We start from the raw sequence: 22,435 nt of genomic DNA, 5'->3' as shown, positions 1-22,435 counted from the left end.
CATTTTTCCTTGGAAAAGCCTGCACTGCCTGGGATTTCTCACAGCCTGTAAGAGCCCTCAGGAAGATGCCAAGCACAGAGCTCAGCATCCATTCAGGAGGGTTGCCAGCACCCAGATCACTTTACAGGGTGCCTGCAGGTCAGGGAACATTGACCTGGGCTTCACCAGGAGAGACTTGGCAGAGCTGCTGCCTCTGCTGCCACATGTTTGAAGAAAAGCTTCAGCTTTGCTTTTTAGTCATGCCAGGATCCTCAGGGGGTGAGCTAAGCCCATTGCCTCCTGTCCTGCCAAGGACTCAGTGACATGAATGAGAACTCCAGCGCCATAAATATTTATCCTGGGGTCTCTAAGGATGGTGACACTGGTACAGTCAGATCCATCTGTCCTAAAGGTTGTCAGGAAACAGGCAAGGAGTTTTCCATGGGCTCTCTGCAAACAGGAATGTGTCTTTTGTAGCCATGGTGAAATAAATTGAAACCAAAATACTCCTCACTGTAGAGAGGTGCTAATTCTGTGGGAGGTCAGGGTGGATCCACTCCAGTGAATTCCATCTCTGTGGCCACCTCTAACAAATAGATGTGGTTTGGACAGCTGTCAACACCTAGTAACCCTCAGCTCCTCCAACAACCTAATCAGGGGTGCAGCTTTTTTTAGACTGGGAGAACAGGTCACTGAGGAATCCACATAAATCATGCAGCCCAATTATGGCTGAAGGAAATGCCTGAATGAAGGAACAGATCTCAGCACAAGCCTGTTAGCCCATTAAATGTTAATAACTTACTGCAGAGGCAGATGGGAACAGTCACTTGTGAGCTGACTGCTAACCCAAATACAAGGTGGCTGAGGGAGGGGTGGCAGTTTTGGCAGCCCTGAGCAAGGGAGAAAAATGCCAGGGGAACATAAACAGGTTTGGGGTTTTTGGCTGCTGTGCTGCAAGACAAAGTCCTGTTCCAGCTGCAGGTGGGGACACAGCAGTGGAGCATGAGCAGCCTCTGTGCTCCTAAAGCCTCAACTCAGCCACCTGAGCCTGCCAGAGGTGCTCTTACCCACCCTGGGGTCTGTGTGTGCCCTAAAGGGGGCTGAGCCCCAGAGTCCTGTGCAGGACTGAGGGGCTGAGCTGCCTGCAGGGCTGTGGCTCCTCTCAGTGCAGGGTAATTAATGCAGCCCAGGGGTCTAAAGAGGGCACCCTGAGTGTCCATCCTTTTCTGTGGGATCAGAAGTCTGGGACTGCCAAGGTAGAGGCCCAGCTCTTTACTCTGATGTGAAAATTCACTGAGCATCTCATAGAAGTCTTGCCTTGCCATAGATGTTGGATACATGCACATCCCACAGGCAGCCTCACAACATCCCTCCCTGCCTCTCCAATACCACACCTGCCTCTCAATGGAGTTTTCATTTGTGCTTCTCCAAATCAAGTCATTTTATCTATAGATTTTTATTGGAATGAGCAATTAGGTCAAGAATTCTTTGCATGACTAATGTGTGGATTTGGGAAGGGAAACAAAGAGTCCAGCTCTGGCTAATTCATCTGTCAGGAACCAGGGGAAACAAATTCCTCACCAGCAGAAGTCACCAAAGGCCTGAAGCTGGAGGAGATGCTGAGGAGTGGCCAGCACTTGAGGCTGCAGGAATGGTGACCATGGAGCACCATGAATGGTGAGCATCACTGAGCACACAGGGAGTGTCACCCTCCTGCCACTCTGCCCACAAGCACTTACAGCTCAGCACTGCACCTGCACTGCTCCGTGCAGTTAAGTGATATAAAATCACTTCACATTTCTGGGCATTAGACTGATTTCTGCACAACACAGGATTAAAGTCATAGGGAAAAGGATGAGTGGCCTTGGGGTGTCCACTGAGTGGCCTTGGCTTGTCCTGCCCTGCTGAGGACACGCTGTGACCACCCCAGCCCTGCACTGTGCCCCATAGGGGTTTCCTTCCCTGAACCAAAGCAGGGGGGAGCAGACCCTCAGTAGATCACAGGTGAATTAATTCCTGGTTTTTCCATGACTGCCAGGTTTTTTCCTCTCTCCGGTGCAGAAGACAAAGCCATGTGTTCCTGGGGTGTGCTGGAGGAGAGGGATTTGCTGAGCTGTGGTTGCACATCCTTCCATCAGCCAGCTCCCCTGCTCCAAGGGAAGGCCACAGGAGGGGGATGTGTTTATGCAGACCAAGACCAAGGCTCATCACCACATTGCTTCTGAAAATGAAAACATTAAATCACTCTGCACAGGGAGAGAGAAAACCTCAACCAAACCATCCAACATCCCCAGGGTCAGCAGGTGGGGCAGAACTTCCAAGATCCTGGAACCCCTTCACTTCCAAAGAGCCACTCCCTTTAGTCCCTGTCTGCACAAGGCCAGAGGAAGAGCAGAAGCACTTTGAACACCTCAACAGCAGCACAAAACCCTCGTGAAGGACCCAGGAGAACACAGAGCACCTCACCCACGTCCATCCCCCTTGGTGACCACTGTGCCACACTGAGAATAATGCTGAAAACTGAACTTTATTTTACAGCAGCTGAGCAAAGTTTACTCACTCTTCTGGGAACTCCACAGGCTTGGTCTTGATCCTATTATGAAGACCCAGAATATATTCATCTATAAAAGGGCACTGTAAAACAAACAAAGAGATTTTCCAGTTGTCCAAGATGCTGGCATCACTCAGGCATTTGTCATTCATGTAACACCAAGTACAACCTCTGCACTCCCTGGATTTCACACAGAGATGGAAATAAATGAAATCTTCCCACACACAATAAATGAATTCATTCCTTATTAAAAAAAAAACAAAAACAGAAGAACAGCAGAGGCATTTGGGGAATACATAACTGGACTGGAATCCCTCCTTCATCCAGCCTGCCAGGTGACCATGAAGTGCCTCTGTCACCTCTTCTGGCCACTTCTGACCCAGAGCTGGGTGCCTGTGGTGGCATCTGCAGAGCTCAGGGGTTCAGAGGTGCTCACACCTCCTGTTCTGCTCATCCAGGGACAGCAGGGGTGGGCCATGAGGCTTCTGGCCACAGGGGAGGGAAAGGCCATGACAGGACAGCATTGAGGAGCTGCCTCTGCCAAACTGGACCCCCCATCAGTCCCAACTCATCTTTGGCAGCCAGAGCTTTCTGCAATCTGGTTCCCAAAGGGCTGCAGCAGTTTGGGATCAGCCCTGTGTCTCTATCTGGCTCATCTCTAAATGCAGAAAATAAAAATAACACCCCACAAACTGCTGGTGGTGCTGCTGATGCTGCTCTGGGTTTGCAGCTCTGCATTCAGGGCCCAGTGCTGGGAATGATCCTTTCCACAGATCACAGCCTCAGCCCCTTCTGATCTGCAGGGGGGTTTGGAGCTTACAGAGGGTAAGTCTTTGTCTCTAATATTTGCCTTTATTTGGAAAGGAATGAGTCAAAAGGCAGGCAGAGCAGGGCTCCAGCACTGAAAGGCAGCTTACCTTGCCATAAACAAAGCAGTACAGGGTGATTCCCATGGCCCACACATCCAGGGCCTGAAAGAGAGCATGAACAGAGGGTAAAGGAGAGGCAACACAGCTGATCTGGATTTCCCCAGCAATTCAGAAAACACTCTTTGTATGGATTTACATTTCTGTGTCCCTTTGAAGTTGGGCTCCTAAGGGCAGCTCTTGCACACCTGAGGAGTGAGGGCTGTGCTGGGCCAGGCACTGCTCCCTTGCCCTGCTGTGAGCACAAGCAGCCCCATCTTACAGGAAATTGCACCATTCAAGGCTGAATTTCAACAGTTCTCCAGACAAAAAAAAAATCCCTGTTATCCCTAAAATCACCCTTGGCAGTGTCTGTCACTTCCAGGAAATCAAGGTATGGCCTTGGTGCTCAGCAGCCCCCTGTGCTTCTTAATTTTGGGAGGGAATCAAAGGCTTCCTCCTTTCCCTTGGGACAGGGAAAGGGCTCTGGCATGGCTCCTGCCTAGCAGGGATCCTCAGCAAAGTGTCACAGAGCCACCAATGTGAGCTTTGGCTGGACTGGAGAGAATGAGAGCTTCAATTTTACTGAATGTCAGCCCAAATTGGTGCCACAGCCAGCAGGCAGGTGTGGCAGAACCCCCTTTGTGCCACGCTGGGGTCCCAGGAGCCCCTGTGAGCACAGACCCACCTTTCCACTGAAGCTTTTGCCAGTCTGTGAGATGGCCTCAGGGGCCATGAAGGCTGGAGTCCCTGCTGTGCTGGAGAGCTGGGCATCATTCCCTTCAAACTGATTGCTGACACCAAAATCAGCAATCTTCACGTGGCCATCATCTCCTAAGAGCAAGTTGGAAGGCTTGATGTCCCTGTGGATGATCTTCTGGTAGTGCACTGAAAAACAGCCAAAAAAAGGGAGCAGAATTGGCCAGAGCAGCCAACACACCCGGGGAAACCTTCCCAGGAGGGGAAAATAAAGGTGCAAGCTCGGGCACCACACTCCCAGCTGCTGTGGAGATGGAACGTGATGGTTCCTACAGCCATTCCTGTTTGGTGCCTCACTGGAACACAATTCTCAGAAATACATCCAGAATTATGCAAAGAAAAGCCACAAACTCAGGGACAGCTCAGCCAGAGGGAACAACCATTGCTGCTGGAGAAGGAGAACACTCAGATCCTGCAGATTTGCTTGGCCTCACCACACCAGCTGATGGGCTGGGCCATCTGCTGTATCAGAGGTTTATGGGAGCCAAATGAAGAGGTTCACTTTGAGTTTATTTATTTTGAAACTGCAGTGCTGTGAAGCTCATCAAGAGGGGCAGAACCATCTGAAACAGGTGACAAACAGCTGAGGGCAGGTTCAGCCAACAGCTCAGAAATCAGTGGGCATTTCTAGCTCAAAAGGTGGAATAATGAAGCTAAAAGGTGGGACAATGGAGCTCCAAGCTTGGAGCAAGCACCAGCATCCCAAAGAGGCACTTTTTATTTAGTTAAACTTCTCAATCGAGCCCACAAACAGAGAAACAACCTCACCTTGCTTTGCATCACCCCAGACCCCACCCTGGCCCATCAGCCCAGCCATTCTCACCCCTCCTGCAGCCAGACCTGGCCCTTCATTCCATGAATCTCCAGCTCTGTCCCACTCCATGAAGGCACCAGCTTGTACATCCAACATGACACAAAACCCTTGCAGAGAGCCTGGAGGCTGAGATGCACTGAAAACAACACCCAAACCACCTCTCTTGAGCAATATTGCAGTTGAAAGACATTTTCAGGCCACTGAGTGAAGCAGGGAGCTGTAGGGAGGTGGCTGATTTCTCAGGAACTCAGAGAACTTGAAAAATAAAAAACCCACCAACCTTCAGAACATGGAATGACCCCAAAACAGAACTGTAGAAAACCCAAGAGACTTTACTGAAGGAGGAGGAGGAAATCCTCTAATCCTGCCCTCCCCAGAGGACCAGGACCCCATGGCCTCCTTCCTCCCCTGGCTCCAAGCACTGTTTTCACATTTCCTTCTACATTTCCTTCTTGCCAACAGAGCATGTTTGTTTTTATACCTCCATGAGCACTTTTCATATCTCCTAGGAAATACATGCTGGGTGGAGGAAAATGCTGGTCTAACCCTTTCCTGCTTTACAAACCTGACCTGCACAGTGCCACAAAGGCAGCCTGCCCTGTGGAGCATCCCAGTTTGTGCTTTGGGACCAAGAATGAACAAATTTTATTTAAATTTCTGCACTTTTCAAACCAACTTCCCAGCAGGCCATGCCTGGGGATGGGAGGTCACACTTGCAGGTGTTTTTTCTGCAAAGCCTTCTCCTCAGTTTAAAGCATTTTTGGGGGATGCTGTCCTTGGCACATTAAAAAGCTGCTCTGGAGATCCAGCAGACAGAAACTTGCTGGAGAGCACCAGTGCTTACATCTTCTTCCAGATGTGCACCAACTGCATGGCCAGGCTGTGCTGGGAGGCAGTTAATGCTAACAGCCAGGATAAACACCCAAACCCTGCAACAACAGCAATTAGGAGGAAACATCTGCTCAGCAGCAGAGCTGGTGTGGCAAGCTGACATTTCATTATGGTAATAGAGGGAGAGCAAATAAGGGTGAGGGGGGAGTGAAGTTTTCCTTCAAGAGATGATGAGCTGCCCTTCAGGCAGGTGTCTGCTGTCATGCCTGATACCACAGGGCTGAGATTCCCAAAGCCTCTAAAAAAAACCCAAAACAAACATGGACAATATGAGCACATCCCTGGAGCTTGCCAGAATGTGAAAATTTAAATGTGGAAATTAAGGCAAGCAAGTACTCCAGGCTTTTTATTATTTCTTCCTTATAGGAAAGTAAAAAAAACACAAGCAAAATAAAACCACAAAGCATTTTCTCTCTCATGTAACTGTGTATTTTGTAGAATACATTCCCTGCCTCTGCACCATCTAATGAAAGCTGAGGAACACTGTGGGCAGCTGCTGGTCCCCAGCAGGTGTGGACACTGCTGACTGCTGGGCACAGAAACAAAGAGCAGAGAAATCAGAAACACATCCTCTGCACAAACCAAAGCCATCAAACAATGGCTCACATGGCCAATGAATGCTTGAGTTTCCAGGTGAGAACATTACAGTTCTGACAGTCTGACCTTGGGTGCTCTCAGGAGAGACTCAGCACAAGTTCCTGCAGGGCTGAGGATCCCAGGAGTGAGCCTGGCCTCTGCAATGTCACATCCCTGGTGCTTTAAAACACCTGGCATCCATTTAAAATAATACAAGAAGTGAGCCTGGCCTCTGGAATGTCACATCCCTGGTGCTTTTAAACACCTGGCATCCATCTAAAGTAATACCAGACTGGGATGGGAAGGGGACAGATGCAGAGGGGAGGTAATTTGGAGCAGTGTCCCACCCACACACTGTGTGACAGCCACCAAAGTCTCCTGCCAGCTGGCTGCAAATCCCCTTTTCCATCCAGCCTTACATTTCCATACAGCCATCCATGAAGGGGGAAAGACAGGAGACTGAGCAGCAGCTGGTGGAAATGAGCATCACACCCACAAAAACTGAAAGAGCAAGTGCTCACATCTGCCAAGGAATGATTTGGTGTGGAGCTGCTAACCTGATGAAGGAAACCTGAAATCCTTGTTTCTTATAAGGTGTTTTAACAAAGGGTGGTTCCTAATTAACCAGGGGGTAACAGGTGTTATTAAGAACCAATCAGGTTCTGGGTGAACAATGTTGGTTATAAATATCAGGAGATTGTAATAAAGCTTTTTGTGCCTTCTCAAACTCTCCAGAACAATTCCTGGGAAAGTTTATCTGGCTTTCTCTGTCTGGCCAGGCTGTCACAACCACACTGGGCCCCCTAAGCTGAATCCATGCCTTTGAGAGAACCTCCAGCTACTCTGTGTCCTGCTCTAAGTGCAAGGCTCTGGGTGTTTTTCTTGCTACAGCACAGAGAGAGTCCCAAAGCAGGCAGAGAGTCCCCTCAGAGCCAGCCCAGCCACATGGATGGGATGTGGCTGCTGGATGCAGAATGCCTTGGGCAGGACCATCCCAGTGGTGCTGCCCTTCAGTCATGCCTAAGGCCACACCAACAGCTGAAACCACTCATCCCCATGCAAATGCACTTTCCTGCACCCCTCCCCTGGTTAAAATCGATGCTGAGCTGCCCAGGCAAAGAATTTAAATTTTCACATTTAAATTTTCACATTCTGCCCCTTTGCTGAAGCTGCTTTGGCGCGCTGACAAAATGGCTCCATGTGTTGCTTTTACCTGGAAAAGGTTTTGCTCTTAAAGCAGGGATCAGCTCACCAGAATGACCTCCCTGGGCTCCAAACCACCCTGCACTTTCTGTGCTGCCATGGATTGGTTTTTCTTCATAATGAAAATGAAACCACCTAAGATATCACAGAGCCCTCAGGACAAAGTCTGACTATGCAGCACCCTGTTAAATTTGGTTTTATTAGACCCATCCTTCATGGCAGTGGAAAGATAACCCTATTTCAGGCCTATTTGCATCTGGATAACAATCCCATGGATTCCTAGAGCATCATCCAGGAAAAGATCTCAAATACAGTAGAAATCCTTTGTTAATCCTCACAGCCACCCCATGAACAGCCGGCAGGGCAGTGAGTGCCTGGGCACAACATTTTACACAACTTGTGTCAGAAATCCTGACCAGGGATAGCTGAAGTTTGATTTAGTCAAGACCCAGAGTTCCAAGGTGCTCAGAAACAAGGAAATGATGCTTTGAATGCTGATGCTGTGAGGATACAACCCCAAAGGAGGACTCAGAGCTCTCAGGGTGTGAGCAATCCTTGGGAAAGGAGCATCCTTCCCCTGTCCCTCCTGATTTCAGATAGAGCTCTGGCAGGCATGCTGCACCTACAAAACCCTGCACTTGGGTGTTTAATGACAAAAATGCTTAAAATTAAACATCTCCCTGAAATTCTGGCTTTTTAGGGCTTTTCTTTTTTTTTGTTTCTTCATTACCTTGTGTTGGAACCGAGTTGGCACCAGCAGCCAGCTGTGGTGCAGTAGATGGAGCTGGAGAAGAGGCAGGATTTTGGGGAAGTTCTCTGCTGCTGGGCCAGCTGGTTCCTATCTGTGCACTCCTCTCTGGGTCTCCACAGTTCTGCCACTGCCCCCCTGCTCCTTAGCAAAGCCATCATTCCTTTCTGCTCAGTCCTAGGTGGGACAACACAGCCATTTCACAAACACTCCTCACTCCAGACCCCACGGCTATTCCAGAACTTTCCCTTTCACTCAGAGGCAAATGCCTGGGATCTGTCTGCCAACAAATCCACCACCAGCGAGCCAAGACCCAGGGGGAGCATATTTAAAAGTGGTAGAAAAAGATCTTGTTCCTTATTCCTTTTAGAAAAGGTGCTTTCCACTGCATTCCCCTCTGAAAACCTTGGAGATCCAGCAGGTTAACACAAACTTGCTAAAATCCCATTTAGAAATGATACATATAAAACTTTGCACTGCACTGACACATCCTGCTATTTACTGAGGCCAGTGCTGAATTCTGCTGATTAAATCCAGAATCCCATTCCCATCCAAGGACAAAAGCAATCCATATGGAGCTACTACAGAGCCTGCTTAGTATTGCTCTCACATTGGCCCTGTGGCAAAGGAATGATTTAACACCCTCCCAAGGAAGCTGCTGCAGGAGCTCAGAGAACCTGAAACTGCTGCACCACCATGCAGAGCTCAGAACAGAGGGCTGCTCATCCTCAGGGCGGTGAGGGGAAGGGATGGAGGGGACAGGGGGGGACAAGGGGAACACCCCATTCTGCAGAGGCAGGGCAGGATCCCAGCTCTGTTGTCACCTCTCTCCATTGTTTTGCTGCTCTCTTGCTGCACCCATTAAGCCTCTGCCACTTGGATAAAGTTGATTCAGCCCAAGTTTTGCAGCCTCAGCACCTCCCAGGCCTTTGTTAGGGCTCAGCTTCCCCCTGTGCTCCATCCCAGCTGAGCCCCTGCTCCTGGCAGAAGCTGTGGGGTGGATGCTGCCATTTGAGCACACTGGAATTGCCACTCTGGTGGCACTGACACAGAGGCCAGACTGTGTGGGGTGTGCAGGGCCAGCAGCACTGGGGAAGTCTTGAAAATGGGAGCAAAAGAGCCCATTTCACCAGGAGCCCAGTGACAGTTTGCATGTTCCTGAACAACTCCTGACACTCCACACACCCCTGAGCCAGCCCTGGGACAGGGATACTAAACCAGAGCTCATGAATCAGTGACAGCACCAGGAAGCAACAGGGAACAGGGACAGGTGACCCTGGCAAAGGCTGTCCCTGTGCACCTCAAGCCAGCTGAGCACAGCCCTGTCACCTGTCACCAGCCCCAGGGAGTGCAGAGCTGCCTGCACCCAGCCCAGCGCACTGCAGGTACCAAACACCCTGCACAGGCTGTGCCAGGGCTGCTCTAACCCTGAGCAGCCACAGAACTGCATCAAACATCAGAAATCAAACTGCCTGATCTGAAGAGGCTCCAGCAGATCTCTCTGATCTCCTCCACCAGCTAATTACTCTCACTCTTGTACAGCCCTTATCGATCGGTATCAGCAACACTTGCTGCTCATGAAAGGCTTTTTTGTTTGGTTGTTATCAGCTAAGGAGAGCTTGTCTGCATGTGATAAAACATAAACCAGCCTCTCTTCTCCTGGTGGTGTCATTTATATCACCCAGAACCTTGCAGCTGTAGCCTCACCTCAACCTGCTCTGTTTGAGGAGCTCCAAACTTGTACAGGACAGAGGCAGAGAAGAGGCAGGTCCCCATTTCCCACATGGGAGCAAGCAGCTTGCTGGCAATCACACAGAGCCTGCAGCAGCCCCACCACAGACCCATATCCCAGCCCTGCTGGCCCACACCAGCATGAAGAACTCACCTCAAACCAGACCAAACCACCTACAGCACTGATGCCTTGGTGCACCCACCCTGCACTAGACACTCTTCAGAACACACAACCCTGTGTTGGCTCATTTGCCTAAATTTCCTTTAAGGTAATGGAAATTATAGATTGATAACCAAGTTTCTTATCTCAGAAAAGCCAGCTTTGAGAAGTCAGAGCTTTGTTCAGGCTGCAGGCTCAGCGTGCAGGGCCCTGGGTCACTGCAGCTCTCACTGCAGAGAGCTGCTGCTGGAAAGGGAATTTCCCAATGGCTTTAGCTGTATGCCATTACCCTCCCTTCAACCCCACAGCTCAGAGGAGACAAGCCTTCCTCTGCAGAGGGGAGACCAAAACTGACCCCCCTGAGACACAGTCACAGGAGGAAAACAGCAGGCTTTTATAGGAAATAAGGTTTTTCCTTCTCCAGCCAGGCTGACAGAAACTGTTTTAGCTTCTCGTGACTGGAATACTGAGCTGGCAGCTCCAGAGCAGCAGGGACAGTCACTGTGCTTCATCTGCACTGTGCAAGTCATCAGGGATTTCCCCTGGGCCACACTGTGTGTGCTCTACACTGTGTGCTCCTGGCCAGACTCACTGCCAGCTCCTGCCTGCACAGCCCTTTTGTCTGCTTATTCTCATTCCTTACTCAGGAAGGAATGAAACTTCTTAATGAATTCTTACTAAATGAATATTCTCATGTCCCAGCCCTAAAATCAAACTGGGATACCCACCTGGCATATCCCTCATGCCTGCTGATGAAGCATGGTGACCATTTGCTATCATCAAATCCACTAACAGGGAGTGAAAACCCAGAGGGATCAGAGATAGAAGTGGTGAAGAGGTCTTGTTTCTTAGTCCTTTTAGAAAAGGTGCTTTTCACTGCATTCCCCTCTGGAAACCTTGGAGATCCAGCAGGTTAACACAATCTTGCTTTTTAACAGCTCCTTTAGAAATGATACATATAAAACATTTCTACTGAGTATCTCTATGAAAGCAAAGTTTGCCTACTGGAAGGGAGACTGAGGTTTAAAGCACTACCAGAGGAGAGGTACAATTGGAAAGGTGGCAATTGCACATATCCCTAATTGACAGAGATGCTTAAGCACATGCTTTGGTCAACAACACAAATAATCCAAACTTTCCCATTCAAATGATCCAAACTTTCCCATCCCAAGTGGTGTTGTCACCTCTCTCCACTGTTTTGCTGCTCTCTTGCAGCACCCATTAAGCCTCTGCCACTTGGATAAGTTGCTGAAGCCCAAAGTTTTGCAGCCTCAGCACCTCCCAGGCCTTTGTTAGGGCTCAGCTTCCCCCTGTGCTCCATCCCAGCTGAGCCCCTGCTCCTGGCAGAAGCTGTGGGGTGGATGCTGCCACTTGAGCACACTCTGGAATTGCCACTCTGCTGGCACTGACACAGAGGCCAGACTGTGTGGGGTGTGCAGGGCCAGCAGCACTGGGGAAGTCTTGAAAATGGGAGCAGAACCACTTTGCTGTGAAGAGCCCATTTCACCAGGGGTGACAGTTTGATGTTCCTGAACAACTCCTGACACTCCACACACCCCTGAGCCAGCCCTGGGACAGGGACACTAAACCAGAATCAGTGACACCACCATGCCTAAACTCCAAATGTATTCCCAAATAGCCCTGCAGGGCCAGAGGAAGGGAGACAACCATGGGCAGCTCTCCCTGACTCCCAGATCCTGAACAATCTGGGACTGTGTTTGTGTCAAAGTGCATTCCTGGTACTGAACACACTAAGACCAGCCTAAAGCAGGTGACAGCTCAGTGCCACTGTCTGGCTCAGGGAGCTCCAGGGCTGTGTCCCAGCCTCCCACCATGCCTAAGCCAGGTTTCCCACCCAGCTCTCATCACCTGGATCACAGTCATCCCTCCTGCAGGAGGTCTCCACCCCAGGCACACTCCGTATTTTGGAAAAACCAGTGAGTGCAGTCCCCACAGACACACAGTGCCCACAGAGCACCACCAGTGTTTAAAAGGCCAGCTCACATCTCCCACCACCTTGGCTCCCCCTTCCTGCTCACCCCTAACACTTCTCAGGCTCCAACAGGAATGCAGGTTCCAGCTTCTAACCTGATGAAATCCAACCAACAATGATGCATTTGCTGCTGTGATGACTGGGAGCTGCAAGCAGCTGCAAGGTTATTGAGCCTCCCAAATTGCACAACAATTATGGATGCTTACATTAAAATTACCTTGCAATCTCTGGATTGCCTGGCAACACTTTTCCTTCAGCATGCACAAACAGTGCACTTTTCCTCTTAATTATATAATAATTGCCATGCATTTACCCAGCAGTTCAGAGAGAACACCATTTTTAACTTTCATTTGCTAATAAAATAAGTGGTTACTCAATGGTCCAAAACAAAGCATCCTATTGTTCTGTTGCTGGGAGTGCTTGGGCATCCTATAATTTATTGTTGAATTTAATTCTCTCTGCTTAAGACTACCCACACATTGCTGTTTTTTGGTTTTGTTTTTTTTTTCCTGTGTACTAAACTCAAAGTTTCCTCTGAGCAGGAACTGTTCCTGCAGCAGCACCCAGCACAGCAGAGCTTGTTTCTCCCAGCTGAGGCACACAGGCTCTGCTGCAATCTGAATGCTAATGGGAACATAAAAAGCTGCATCTTTATCCTTCAAGCTCTACTCAAAGACAGTCTTGAGATTCTCATTAATTTATTAATTCTATCAACTTTCTGGGGTGACCTGACTAATTTTGGCAGCACCTGGAAGCTTCTGGACTGTCAGACTTGCAAACAGTGATTTTATTCCCTGCTGGTTTTAGACAAAAAGTGAGGTGGTGCTGCATTTCAATGAGGAGAGGTACTGAGACCCTCAAACCATGCTCCTCTGCCTCAGCAAGGCCCATCATGCTCAGAGACTTGTTCTCCCTCAGTAGCTGAGAGTGAGTAATTGCTTTTGGTTTAAACTGGCTACCTGGTTATTTTCTTTGCTATCCATTAGATATTGTGTTTTTAGAGAGAGAAAAGATTCATTTCCTGTCCAGCACTTCCCTGACACTTAGGATTTTATAAACCTCTGCTATAGCACCCTTTCCCAAGATAGTTTTCCAGTCTTAAGAGCTTTGTTCATACCTCTCAACCTAAGGTATTCCAGACCATTCTCATCATCCTTCTTGGGCCTCAGTTCTAGGGAGTTCTGCTTCTAAGACAGGCTGAGCCAACAAGCTGTACATAATATTCAGGATACTCCTTGTCTGTACCTAAGAGCTCTCAGAGATCCAAACAACTGCACAATAACATTTTCTACTTTCTTCTTTCCTTCATTCCAAATAATTCCCCAAATCTTGTTAGCCTTGCTGAATGTCACTAAGTAATGGGCTGGCATTTTCAAGAGGACTATCCAGAACAAAGCCTGAGTGAGAAGAGATAATTTAGAGCCCATCACATTGTATGTATTTTCAGTTTTTCTCTTCCTCATGCATTACTCTGAAGTCAGAAACATGAATTTTTACCTGCCATTTTATCACTTGCTACCATGGCATTTTCCTGCCACTCTTCCCAGTCAGTTCCAACAACTATCCTGAACATCTCAGTGCCATCACCAATCTCTTATTGTTCTCTACCCTTTTTCTGGTCATTTAGGAATACACTGAACAACCCAGCCCACATTATGGGTTCCTGTTTAACTGTACTGGTGACTTTTCTCAGTTGTGAAAGCTGTATTCCAACTTCCTCAATTGTCTGTTATTAATCCACAAGAGCTGATCCAACCTAAGAGATTTAGGAGCTGCTTTATGAGCTGCTGTTAATGGATCTAATCAAAAGCTGTTTGGCAATTGAAACACAAGGTAACAACCTCTGTGCCTCATCCAACAGCCCCCAGGGCCAAGATACCCCTCCCCAGCTGAGCAGGGGTGTTGGACTAAGCCCTTTTCTGACCCAGAGATGGGTAACTGAGAGGTGTTTTAAAAACTTTTTCTTCTATTTTCAGTCTCATGAGAAGGTTGGGACAATACAGAAGTTATAATTCACACTATCACAATTAGAAGCCAACTATGTCTTAATTCCAATACACTGTAAGTGTTTCTTGGTCTATCAGCTTTAGCCACACCATGCTGTGAATGCCTTAAAGCCAATCATCTTAAATTAATTCCTGTGGATCCTACTACAATGCATCTTTCATAGTTCTAGTTCTCCAAAGTATCTAGTTGTGGCATTCATATTCTCTGAAAAAATTCCTTCGCCCAGGATTTTTCTCCTGGGAAGCTGGGAAGCCTCAGAGAAAAGGAAAACAATTCTTATCTCATTTGCTTCTCCTGTGTTGTGTTCATGTGGAATGTGTTTGGAGATTGTTTACCCACAGGTGATTGTTCCATTGGGTTCTGCTGTGAGTTGTTTTCACTCTTTAGCCAGTCAGGGCCAAGCTGTGTCAGGACTCTGGAGAGAGTCAAGAGTTTTCATTATTATCTTTTTAGCATTCAGTAACTATCCTTTCTGTATTCTTTAGTTTAGTATAGTATTCTTTAATATAATATAGTGTAATACAGTAACAAATTAGCCTTCTGAGAACATAAAGTCAGATGTACCATTCTCTCCCCTCGTCAGCAGACCTGCACTTACAATATCCAGTCTTTTTTGCAAGGCCATCCTTTGAAACTTGTTTCTAGCTCCATTTCTCTCTCAACAATATCTGTCCTATTCCATGGCATTTCTAAGTCAGCATTTCTTATCTCCAGCTTTGCATACAGATGCACACTGTGTGAGCCTCCTGGCAGGCTTGGAGAATTTTCCATGCATCCATTTTTTCCCCCCAGGGCCGAGGCAGAGGCTGTGCCAGGGCTGGGTACTCACAGTACTCGATGCCCAGGACGATGTCTCGGAAGTAGAGCCGAGCCTGCTCCTCGCTGAAGGGCTGCTCACTGGGCACCTCCATCACGGGCCTGTTGGGGACAGGGACAGCCTCTCAGTGCTCTGCACGAGGCCAGCAGCACCCAAACACTGCAGCAGCTTGTGCTCCATCACCAGTGCCAGCACTGAGGCTCCCAGAAGGTGCAGAGATGGGTTATCCCTGCAGGGTGATGCTAATTCCACAGGGGAGCTGGAGCACCACTGGCATCTGGAGCACAAGAGCTGTTCCCAGCCTGCCTGGCCTTCCCAACAGTGGCAGAGTTATTTGGGAGGCAGGGAAGAAGCCAGCTGACACAAATTGCTCACCCAGACAAACAAGATTGCAAGTATCAGGAAGCAGGATTAGAATCACAATTTGTTGGCACGGACGTTATTGGCTTAATATTGTTTGTGAAACCTAAAATGAATTGACTGGGGGGAAAGAGGGAAAGCAAACACCCATCAAAAAAACCTGGCAAACAAAACAGGTGGTGATGCTTTGGTTACTGAGCTTGGGTGGCTTTGCATAGCTCTGAGCCACACCCTCAGCATCATCATGCTGCTGTCTGCACCAAATAAGACAAACTATTCACTGACAGTCCCAATGGCACAGGAACAAAGCTGGACCTGGCTTTGGCTTCCTGCTGAAGCTGCCCATGCTGAGAGCACCAGCACTGCCATGAGATCCCAGTCAGCACTGGGACAGTGGGGACAGTGCCTGTGGCTGTGCTCTGCATGTCCTGCCTGCTGGGCTCAGGCCTGACACAATGTCATCGTGCAGCTGGTATCACTGAGGCAGAATCTACACACCAACCACTGGCTCAAAGGTTAAATGGGAATATTTTCTGTGCATTGTGCTGAACTGCTTTAAAAGCCTATTGAGCTGCTCAGGGTTCAGCCACCACCAGAGCTCAGCCATTCAGTCCTGAACAGCCAAGGTTACCTGGTCAGCTTCTCCTCTCCTTTCCTCTGAATGCTGCCACTGCTGAGGGAAGCACGGGGCACTACAAGCTCCTCTCCTGCCTATGCCTGCTGAAAGCTCAGGGCAAAAAGGCTCTAAGAGCCAGTCACAATCTGCTGTCCCCTTGTGGATGAATGGCTGGAGCTAAGAACTATTGCTTTGTTTTTTTAAAGTTTTTTTAAAATTTTTTTGATGTTTACATTTTTATAATGGAGTTTTTCCACATACTTTTAATGTAAATAATGATTGGTTTGTATTTCTTTTTAAAAGAAGAAAATAGATTTAAAAAATATTTTAAAATACATTTAAAAATATATTTTATTAAAATATATTTTATTAAAACATATTAAAAATTTATTTAAAATATACTAAAATACATTAAAAATATATTTTATATTTTATTTATATTTTATTTGTATATTATATAAAATATAATTTTATATATTTATTTATATATTTCCTATATTTTTATACATTTATTATATATTTAAATACATTAAAATATGTTTAATATATATTTAAATATATTTTATGCATTATATTATATATAATACATATATAATTATATATTATATATATATTATATATATTATATATTATATATATATAATATATATTATATATTATATATATATAATTATATATAATATATATATATAATATATATATATAATATATATATGCATATATATATTATAAATTATATATAATATATTTTTTATTTTAAAATATATAAATATATTAAAATATATAATATATTTTAAATATATATTTAAAAATATTTTTAAAAAATCTTTTTAAAAGAAGAAGAATAGTGTTAGTTTGACTAGTGTGGCTGGAGAAGTAGCAGTTTCATCCTCCAATTCATAGCCACTTTTGAAAGTCTATAAATATTAAGAGTTCAAAAATAAACTATGCTTTTTTTACCATGGACATCTCAGCTTCTGTGTGTCGTGAATTTTGTGCCCTGCTGCAACAAAGGACCTGCACTGGGAGCTGACCCTGCCTGTGCTCACAGCTTGGCTTTGCATGTGCACACACATCCACTGAGTGCTCCTGGGACCCCAAGCCCTGCCAGAGAACAGCCACTGCCAAAACTCTGTGGCTGCTCCCCTCAGCACCCAGCAGCAAATCCTCCCTGCAGCATTTCCCTCCTCTCCCTGGCTGCCCATTGGATTGATGACTTTCACCTCCCATTCGTGTTTTCCTGCCACTGCCTCCCCTCCCTCTTTTATGCACATTTTTCTGTTGCTGGAACCAGGGAGAAATGTGAGAGCAGGGCTGGCCGAGCCACTAATGGAGTGTAATTGCCTCCTGCCAGAGGCAGCCAGGCTGCACTTGGGTGAGGCACAGGTTCCCCAGCCTCAGCTGTTTCCAGCAGCTCCCTCAGCCTGATCCCCAGGGAGACTGAGGAGCCTCTTGCCACCAACCCACTGGAGCTGGCAGCCTGCTCATGGGGCAGAGAGGAAAAACCCCCTCTGGGAATCTCCTCCATGCTGGGCACAGAAATCCTGACCTCAGTGCGGCTGCAGAGCCAGTGCAGGTATAGCAAAGAGCAGGGAGGAACCTCTTACCACCTTATCCCCTCTTTTACTATGGAAAATAAATCTGCCAACAGCACAGCCTCCCATGAGGGGTTAGTGCTGAGGTGCCAAGTAAATCTTGGTGTAACCACACACCCCTTGTGTCAGAGGGAACCCACCAGAATGTTCCTATTCAAACCTTTTCTTCCAGGCACCTGATGAGGAATTGTCAAAGAATTTGTTGACATGTCCTCCCAACCCATTTTTATTCACCACATCATTCCAGGCTGTAGCAACCTGGAATTTTTGGGTTTTGCCTGCCCTGCAGACAGGATCTGCCCCACTGGACATAACAAACCTCCACTTCACATGAGAATCTGATGAAGAACACCAAAATTTTCAACAGAAGGGGTCCCAGGAGGGCTACTTACCCTTTCCTCATGAGGTCAAACACTGCAAGAAAAGGAAATAAACCATGAATGAATGAGAAGAGCAGCCTGAGCTTATTTGTTATTCATCACCTACAAACACACATCCATTCCCATACCTGCAAAATCAATTTATCTCCACTCATTTCTCTTCCCTCACCCATGACAAGGACACCAGAGGATGCAAAATGAAAATATTCATCTCTTCAGCACAGACAAATATCCCCCCTCCTGCCAGCTCTGCACAGGGACACAGTGGGTGCTAATTTATCACCCACAGTGCTGCTGCTCTGGGTGCCAGCCCTGCTTGATTTGAGCCCTGCTGTACCTCCAAGGGAGGGTGTTTGGTGTGATATTCCCACTAAACTGCTGATAGCAAAGGAGATGCTGTAGGAACATGCTGCTCCATTTCTGCTGTGTCAATCAGCAGCACAGCCACAGCTTTGTCACGGCCAAGCACTCCCTGGCAGGAGCCACTGAGGAGGATTTGCTGCTGTGAGTCGAGGTTTGCAGAGCACATGAGTTTGTGTGTCTGGTTAGGTGGTTGGGGAAAAGTGTTTTTCTGATCCTGCTCTGCAAACAGGAGAAGGATCTGCTTTTACCTAGAGTAGGAGAGCTCTTTCCTCATGAATTACATGGGGATTGCTTGCACCTCCCAAAAAATCTGAGCAGATCCCCTCCCCAAAGCACTGGGTACAAACACAACAGGGCAGCCTGAATTGGCTCACCTTGCCCTCCAGAAGCTGCAGCTTGTGGAAGCATTTCATTATCCAACCTCTCTGTGGAAGCATTTCATTATTCAGCCTGTCTGCACCTCTGCAGGTTGCTCAGTGCCTGCTGACACCCCATTCCAAGTGCTCACATCAGTGCCTGATCCCACCAGCCACAGGAAAAGAGCAAAAACCTCCTCATCTACATCTGCTCTGCACTGGGGGCATTTTTGGTTGAGTTTTGGGGGTTTTTTCCCTCTCTGCAGCTTTCTACCTCATCTCTCCCCTTTCCTCCATCCCCAGGAGTTCAGTCCTTCAAACAAACAGCCTCAATCACCTCCCCACTACCAGTGCCATCACTTTGAGATGCTGTCAGATGCCACTGGGGCTTCAGCCCAGAGGGAAAAGTGGCCTTTCAAAGGCAAATTGCTTCATTTGCTAGGCAGAGTCCTCCTCCAGGCAGCTTCAGAAGTGTCCCATAATTATTTCATGAGGAGCAGTCTTTGAACCTGCTTCATCAGGAAACAGTTTGGGGAAGCAGAGATGTAAAAGGGTCAGCCATCCCCTCCTCCAGCCCATCTCAGAGGGCACCTCAGGCCCTCCCAGGCCTGTCCCTCAGTGTTTTACCCAAATTGGGGTTAGGGATGGCTGCACTGTCAGAGTTTGGAGGAGAGGAAGACAAAATGGGTGGAATTGCCTCACCCTCTGCATAAACACCCAGTGAGGAACCCAGGTGGGTTCCTCACCATGCTGCTCCCTCAGGAGGTCCTGAGGCTCACCAAGGGTCACAGGGGACACTCCCAGACAAGACTGGAGTGACTTTGGAGTCACAACCACCATCCTACAGAAGTTTCACAGCAGGAGGACAAGGAAACCATCCTGCACCCTTCCCTTCCCTCCTGCCTCGGGGCTGGAATCAGCAGGGACAGAGCAGCTGCCAGGTGTTTTCAGTGTCCCCATGGCACAGAGGTGTGCACAGCTGTGCTGACACAAGGCTGCCTTACCCTACTGCACGGGGCCTTTCCATCCCAGCTGCATTTACAGGCATTTAAACTTGGCAGAGAACAAAAAAGTCTGCAGAGGTTGGCACAAGTTTCCTGCAGTATTGACTCCCAGTCCTGGCATGTGGCACTGGCAGCACCAGGCCCAAGCCCAGAGGGTTCTGTTAGCTTATGAAACTCACATACCCATATACAAGTTGTCCTCTGCAGGATCATCAAGGACCTGAGAGATCACAGGGAAAAAAGGGGAAAGAGAAAAAAAAGTGAAAAAAAGTGGAAAAAAAGCAGAAAAAAAAAAGATTTTTAAGCAAGTAACACTCCCAGTACATTGAGCTGAGCTGCATAACACTGAGAACAATTTAGGCTAATATTTAGACTCCTGCAGAGTGGGGTTTTGAAAGACAGGGTTTTTTTGGGGGTTTTGTAGGACAGATTTTCCTGTCTCCAGAAAAATCTGGGCTTCTGCCTCTATTTAGAGAAACAGCCTACTAATAAAGGTACTGCTTGTCCTAAACTGCCCTCAGTCAATAATGAAAATGGCACTGGAGCCTTGCACTTGTGCACCTTCCCAGGCTTGTCTGCACACAAGTTTCAGTGATCAAAGCTCACTGCCATTTCTACCAGCACAGTGAGCTGCCTTCTCCTGGGCACCAGCCCAGAGTTCAGGCTGAGAGTCACACTTAGTAAGATTTTGCTTGGAATCACCAGCCTAAATTTCTGAACATCTATATTAAACCAATTCTGGCTGAAGTAGGAACAGTTGAAGAAAAACCCTCTTGTTGCAATACAAACCAGATTTTTTTTCAGCATAAATTAGGGTGGAGAAGCAGCTCACCTCTATCAGCTTAACAATATTGACGTGGTCCAACTTCTTGAGGATGGCTATTTCCTGATAGACTCTGTCCAGGGGTGCCATGGGCTTGGGCTGCTCTCCCGAGGATGCTTTGGACCCTCTGGGAGGAGGCCGACCTGCAAGTGGGACAGCACAGTGAGGAATTCCTGATTTGGCAGCAGCGTGAGCAGCACTGGCCCCTCTGCAAGATCTCATCATCATTCTCATCACCACCTTGTTCTCATCATCACCTTGTTCCCATCCCAGAGCTCTGCAGTATCCCAGCTGCAGCTGAGCTCTCCAAGCCCCACTGAGAGCAGCTGCTCCCAGCTGGATCTGGGACATCCTTTTGGGGTCTCTGGCTGGTCAGAGTGACCCCAAGGAAAGTTGGAAAGTCTCTTTTCCCAGCCTGGTGCTTGAAGAAAGAGTCAGGGCTCTTCATTTCTCGGTCTCAAGGTTGTTTATTGTGTCTTATCTATAAATTTTTTTCTCCTGTCCTGTCGAGGTCCATCCAGCAGGACAGTTCCAGGCACTCTGCCTGCCCCCAGGGCAGTGTTATGTCTTTATACTAAAAACTACCTGTACAATATTTACAATTCCTTTCCAATACCCATCACCTATGTTAGACAGTGAGCTTCTACTCTAAACCAATCTAAAAGTCCCACCATCACAGCAGAAGATAGAGGCCAAGAAGAAGAAGGAGAAAGGCTGGACACAGCCAGATCCCTCCATCTTGCCTCCTGAACCCCCACTCTAAAAACCCCAAATCTACTTTTCCACCCTCTGATAACTTCACTATCATTCTACTTAAACTGTCATGGCTTGCAGATCTTCATATAAGGTTGGTAATTTGCTCCACAGGTCATAATCAAACCCACAGGTGTTTTGGGCTCTGTGCCAGAGTTTCTGAGCCCCCTAGCAGGGCTCTTGGCCATCCAGGACAGCCAGAGGGATGATCTGGGTCCTGACAGCATCCCATGGCTCAGCCTGCAGCCAGGTGCTATCCCAGGGGAAGGAAAGGAGGGGAACACCCTGCCTAATTGCAGTGCTTAATTAGGCTTCATAAATGGTGAATATGGAAGAGTCAGCACTTCAAAGAGACTCACAAAAATCAGAGCCAGGCATCTCATTTCTGAGTGTGTTGGATTTGCCTGTGGCTGTTTCTGCCCCCTCACCATCCCTTTTAACCAGCTCCACTTTAACATGGGCACTGGCACAGGAGGCCACTCTGCACCCCTTGCAGGCAAGGTTTCCACAGAGAAATCTGGCTGAGGACAACAAGCAGGCCTCCAAATGTGAGATACCCACGTGGAAATCCATACTGCTTCAAGAGCTTCTTTTTGGAGAGGACTTTCATAGCCTGGAGGAAGGAAAAAAAGCAGTGTTAAAACTGAGCAGGAGCCAAAGAGCTGATTGCTGTGGCCTGGGGTGTGCTGGGCATCAGGGACTGGCTCAGGGCTGCTCCTCAGCCTACAGCAGGGTCCTGGTCAGTGCTGGCCACACCAGACACTGACCCAAAAGCTTTCCTGAAAGCACTGCTAACCATCTGTTCCATTCACCTTTCCCCATGAAAAAATTTCAAATTCATTTTCAAATGAATTTCAATTTCAAGGGATTTCAGATTCATTTCCAAATGGACAAAGAAAAAGGAGCCCCATTTCTGCATTTGGGGCAGAAGCTTGAGGGAGGAGGTGGGTTCCTCTGGCTGAACCACTGTTTTAAATGATGTTAAGGCCATGCTCTAGCTGAGAGCCACTTCAAGGCTGCTTCATCTTATTTTTGGTCTTGTCAGAGGTAT

General features: G+C 47.6%; 1 protein-coding gene across 7 annotated transcripts in view; it reads right to left on the bottom strand.

Annotated features, from left to right (window-relative positions):
• The window catches only part of CAMKK1 (calcium/calmodulin dependent protein kinase kinase 1), a 98,079-nt gene that overhangs the window by 15,604 nt on the left and 60,040 nt on the right, over nucleotides 1–22,435 (bottom strand). For all 7 annotated transcript variants that reach the window (XM_058037830.1, XM_058037831.1, XM_058037836.1 and 4 more), the window contains exons 5-12: nucleotides 21,946–21,997; nucleotides 20,641–20,774; nucleotides 19,992–20,028; nucleotides 18,098–18,119; nucleotides 15,147–15,235; nucleotides 4,124–4,323; nucleotides 3,448–3,501; nucleotides 2,540–2,613 (exon numbers count right to left, since the gene is read on the bottom strand). In XM_058037830.1, the coding sequence (XP_057893813.1) occupies nucleotides 2,540–2,613; nucleotides 3,448–3,501; nucleotides 4,124–4,323; nucleotides 15,147–15,235; nucleotides 18,098–18,119; nucleotides 19,992–20,028; nucleotides 20,641–20,774; nucleotides 21,946–21,997 (662 nt within the window). The remainder of the gene's footprint in view (nucleotides 1–2,539; nucleotides 2,614–3,447; nucleotides 3,502–4,123; nucleotides 4,324–15,146; nucleotides 15,236–18,097; nucleotides 18,120–19,991; nucleotides 20,029–20,640; nucleotides 20,775–21,945; nucleotides 21,998–22,435) is intronic.

This window comes from Melospiza georgiana, chromosome 19, assembly GCF_028018845.1.
Source record: "Melospiza georgiana isolate bMelGeo1 chromosome 19, bMelGeo1.pri, whole genome shotgun sequence".
NCBI lineage: Eukaryota > Metazoa > Chordata > Aves > Passeriformes > Passerellidae > Melospiza > Melospiza georgiana.
Note: the sequence above shows the minus strand (reverse complement) of the source record. Positions and strands in the feature narration are given on the sequence as shown.